Source organism: Arachis ipaensis, chromosome B04 (genome assembly GCF_000816755.2).
Source record: "Arachis ipaensis cultivar K30076 chromosome B04, Araip1.1, whole genome shotgun sequence".
NCBI classification, from domain to species: Eukaryota; Viridiplantae; Streptophyta; class Magnoliopsida; order Fabales; family Fabaceae; genus Arachis; species Arachis ipaensis.
The window spans coordinates 123,734,177-123,739,018 of record NC_029788.2 but is presented as its reverse complement, the minus strand read 5'-3'; the positions used below and the strand labels follow the sequence as shown (position 1 = coordinate 123,739,018).

Here is a 4,842-nt window from a genome sequence, read left to right as displayed (position 1 = left end):
AAAAAAAAAAAAAACCTTTTATTAAAGAATGAATAAATCAAGAACAAAGAACTCAACCAATACTAATTATATACATAGTTTATTCCAAAAAATAAGAGGAAGAACAGTTCCACAATAATTAAAAAAAATTGTTAAGAGATATCATTAAATCTCCGATACCCCAACTATCTTCTCAGTGGTTACTTATACATACTATACTATTAAAACTCATAATTAAACATAATAATCATATTTAATTTCCATTATTTACACGGTAGCTTAAAGGTATTGATCTATTGTAATATTATTAGCCTATTTAAAAAAAGGAGAAAAACCAAGAACATCCCAAAAAAAAAAAAATTTTGATAAATAGTGAAATAACTCACCAACAATGTCCCACAAACGAAAACTCATGTGATCACATAATATGCAATCTTACTTGTGATATGCAACATTATATCATATGAGGACTTATCACAACAGCTGCAACATACATATCAAGCTTCCTAATGGCAATGCCAGTTCCATGAACTCCAAGACCTCCAAGTCCCGGAAATCTGCTCCCATTAGTAACAACAATCATAAAAACCTGAAAAGAACATAAAAAGAGATGTCTGATTTTCATAATCAAATGGTTCTGTTTGTTATCCCGGGACATTGATGCGGGACATTGATCAATATTTAAGAAAATTGAAATGTTCCAATGAAAGAAGAAAATTGAGCACGACGTATTCAGCGTAACATGATAAGCAAGGGACAGAAATTTTATGGTACAATTTAAAAAATCCTAAACAGGTGTACCATCATTAATCGGTTATCATTAATCTATCTCACTTCTTAACGTATCACAGCACATAGCAGAAACCAAAGAAAACAGACCAAATAATTTCAACCAACAATGCCCTGATTTCTATGAAACATGCTAACATTTGGTTCTTTCATGAAGATTTTCCAAAGTTTAAAATTGATTATAATGAAAACAAAATTCGAGTTGCTTAATTGAAAGAACAAAGTATCAGCTGTTAAAGTATTTTTTTCGTCCAGACGCTGGGCCTGCTTCTACGAAAAAGTTATGTCTTGCAGAAAAGCCACTGTTAATTACAAACTGCACAAAGAATTTAATTTGTAGCAAATACTGCTGTTTTTTAAGCAATGGTCGAGTACCTTACTGGATTTGATAGATCATTATGTGCCTTCTATAATCACCAAGCATTTGTTTTGGGTAGCATATGTAGAATATCCAGCAATTTCTGCATATGAATCTTTCTAAAACGCAAAATGGAGAAAACCCCATCATAAGAAAGGGAAAAGAATATCACAACCACATGCACAAATACAGGTACAAATCGATACACAAAATATCGGAAAAGCACGAACGTTTCACGGCAAATAGATTTAAATCCAATTTAACATGAGTTTCCAGAAAAAATAAAACCCAAAACTATAAAATCATAAACCTATACCCCTAAAACCTAAACCATAGACATAAACCCTACATTTTAAATACCTAATTACTAAAGTCATAAGTTTACATAAAATTAAAAAGACGAATGTTAATTCCAATAATATAATTAAAAGAAAAAAACTAAAAGAATATTTCAATGAATTAATTCCCAACTTATAAATTATACAAATTTAACTTGTCATATTTATTAGATGAATCACATAAAAAAACATCCGAACTATTTTAACTTATTTCAATTTAAGATACCGAATTTTATTTGATTAAGATTAAAAATTTTGATATTTGATTATGGTTTTTATTCTGAATTTAAATATAGATGACATAAAACTTTAAAACCGATTAACATAAAAAATCATGTTGCTAAATTTGCTTAGTAAATAAAAATTAAGATAGAAGCAGTGATTAAGGATTATAAGCATACAAGTGTTTAAATTAAATACAATATAATTTACATGGCACAAATTTAAACTTCATTGAACCTGTTTCTTTTGCACACGACGTGATGACATTGACAATTAATTGAAGCAAATTAATTTGTATAGATCAGTGAAGAACCAAAGCAATGCTAGTTAATAAAACTAATTGAAAAAAAAAAACAGATGTATTTCTATATTAAAATATAATTTAACTATGGATCATACCAAAAATGAAGAATTCAACCAATACTAATTCTATACATAGTTTATTGGAAAAAAAAAAGGCGGAAGAACAGTTCCATCACAATGAAAAAATTTGTTAGGAGAAATGATTATATTTACGATGGTCCAACTCTTTTCTCAGTCAAACATTTCTATCTACTATACTATTACAGCATGAATTCTTCCTAAAATCTCTCACCCACTAAAGGGAACACAAAGAGAACAAAAAGAAGAGAAAGTAGCACAATGAATTGAAAAACAAAGAAACTAAGTTTATAACGTTGGCTATAACCTAGTAACTGTCGATGACTATTTTTGGTATACAATAGAGTAGTTATTTGCTGGAATATTAGGATTCAACAATATAGTCAAGAGATATGATTATTTTAGAAATGTATATCACCCACTCCCATAGACTCGCCTACTCTCCTTAACTCACCTACTCACTTTGCCTAAAGCTTATTTATACTTTCTCAATTTTGTGAAGGGGAAAAAGATCCAAATCAAGTAAATTGCAATAAAGTTATAGCACAATAACATAGCGATAGACAACTAACAGGAGCAAACAATAAACTAATTAAGATCATTTATAACTAAACTACTTTATGAAATTGTACTTCATAGCTTTTAGGGATTAGCTTTTAGTTAACAGCTCTGGCAGAACCTAAGATGCAATTTTAATCAATTGTTATTGATTAGATCAAATGTTATCCTCATCAATTATCAAGTAAAAGAACACTTGCCCACAGCAAAGACGATCAATTAAGAGAATTCATAACACAATAAAAATTGAAACTCTACAGGGAAAAACCCTAAGACCTAAATTTACGAAGTCACTTTTATTGTTTTCTTCAATCATCCAAATTTAAAATAAATGGATACATTCTCTAAACCAAAGAAAATATTTAAAAGGCATAATTTCAACATAATAATCACATTTAATTTTCATTAGCTCCACGATAGCTTAAAGGACTTAATCTATTATAATCTTATTGGCCTATTTCAAAAAAAGAGAAAAAAACCAAGACCTCCTAAAACAAAACTTAATAAATAATGAACTAACTCACCATCAATGTCCAACAAACCTAAATTCATGGTGCTCTCATCCACAATAAGCATTTACCAAGGTCTTACAATAGATAATCCTACTTGTAATTCTGATTATAATTTATAAATATAAAAGGCTCCTATAACATTATAGCCTCTGTTAGAATTGAAATTCAATGCATAGTTATTTCCAATTCCCTTACACAAAATGTTATTATTATAAAGAAAGTAGCTAAATTTTCCTTTCAAAAAAACCTCACTTTCATGAACTAAGTTTTGAATTCCAAAATATTCTTCATCTTCTTTTTTTTTTAAATCAAGAACCAAAAGTAGAAACAGTAACCATTATGTAGAAGATTACATACCGCAAGAACACCAAATAGTTTTATAAGAAACGAACCAGCTCCGGCAATTTCCCATTTCAAGCTAACTCTCTATGAGACTACCATGGCACAAAACCTCACAATAAACTTCCAGAAGAAAAAGAATGAAATGGGAATCCATACCTTCTCAGCAAGAAGCCTAATATCATAAACAATGGCATACAAAGCATCCATAGGCCAGGCAGATTCCCAATTTCAAAACTCCTATATCAACGCACTACAACACATATCAATAAATTAATTCAATGAGATAAAAATTTGAATAAAGAAACGAAGGAATTAGGTAAGGAAGGGTTACTTCGCGACTTTTCGAAGGCGGGTGTAGGCTTCGAGCACATTGGATTGACAGTAGCTCTGGAGGCAGCAGAAGAGTCGAGGATTATAGAGTGCCTGACTCACAGGATTTTGGATCTCTCTCAAACAAAAAATAGAGAAAACCCATCATAAAAAAGGGAAGGAATATCACAACCACTTGCAACAATTTTATATATATAATGAGAGAATTCCCCTTAGTGGAAACGAAATTGAAGGTAGTATGTTACCTTTCTTGGCTTTGCCACCGGCTTGGGGGAGCCATGGAAATGACATTGAAGCGTCATCTATGTGGGGGAAAAAGAGTTGAAAGAGGGCTTTGATTTTAGTGAACGGGAGAGAGATGTTAGTTTGGGGGATTAGGGAAAATTCGACGGGAACAGAAAAGAAGAAGAAGAAGAAGAAGAAGAGCGTGAAGGGGAGGTGAAGACGGTTGAAGCCATTGGCAGAGTCGAAGATGGTAGAGAGTCACAATCACCTGTCACCCAACAGATGCCACCAGCAACACCCATACTACGGTTTTGTATTTGAGATTGAAAGGCTAGGAATTATATTTTATTTTTCTCTTGTTTTAAAATAATTAAAAATGATTATTTTAATATCTTTGAAAATTTTAATTTTAATTTTTTTTCTTATTTATAAATCATACTAGAAAAAATATAATTTTTAAATTAATTTTTATACTCCTCAAATTTAATATGTTAAATGTCAAAAAACACAAAAAAATCTGGTAATATATTACTGGTTATTCCATCAGATAAATACATAGTAAACATTTTACTATTGGATTTCCAATGATAATTTTGATGCTACTCAACATTTTTTATAGTGCTAGTTAGTTATACCACTAGTTAGTTTTTTAGGCTTTTTCTATAAAAAATAGAAACCACAGTTAGAGTAGAGATGAATCTGGATAGGACATGACTAAAATCTTAATTCGATCAATACTAAAATTAAGATCCAATATCAACATTTTTTATTTTGAATCCAAAATGATCTGCACATTTTTAGATTGGAT

The 4,842-nt window shown here is 30.2% G+C and overlaps 1 protein-coding gene across 13 annotated transcripts; it reads right to left on the bottom strand.

The window, feature by feature from the left end:
- LOC107635169 lies at positions 213 to 4,357 on the bottom strand. Of its 13 annotated transcripts, none has more exons than XM_021121914.1 (6): positions 4,199 to 4,357; positions 4,055 to 4,164; positions 3,811 to 3,927; positions 3,636 to 3,716; positions 1,149 to 1,241; positions 213 to 568 (listed from the first exon to the last, which is right to left on the bottom strand). In XM_021121914.1, the coding sequence occupies exons 2-6, from the start codon at positions 4,087 to 4,089 to the stop codon at positions 559 to 561; spliced, it is 336 nt and encodes a 111-aa protein (XP_020977573.1). In that variant the 5' UTR covers positions 4,090 to 4,164; positions 4,199 to 4,357; the 3' UTR covers positions 213 to 558. The 13 variants fall into 13 exon arrangements, 5 of the variants coding, with proteins under 5 accessions (XP_020977573.1, XP_020977572.1, XP_016194038.1 ...); XM_021121913.1 differs by having other exon boundaries at positions 3,811 to 3,923; XR_002361909.1 differs by having other exon boundaries at positions 1,144 to 1,245; positions 3,636 to 3,729; positions 3,811 to 3,866; positions 4,055 to 4,356.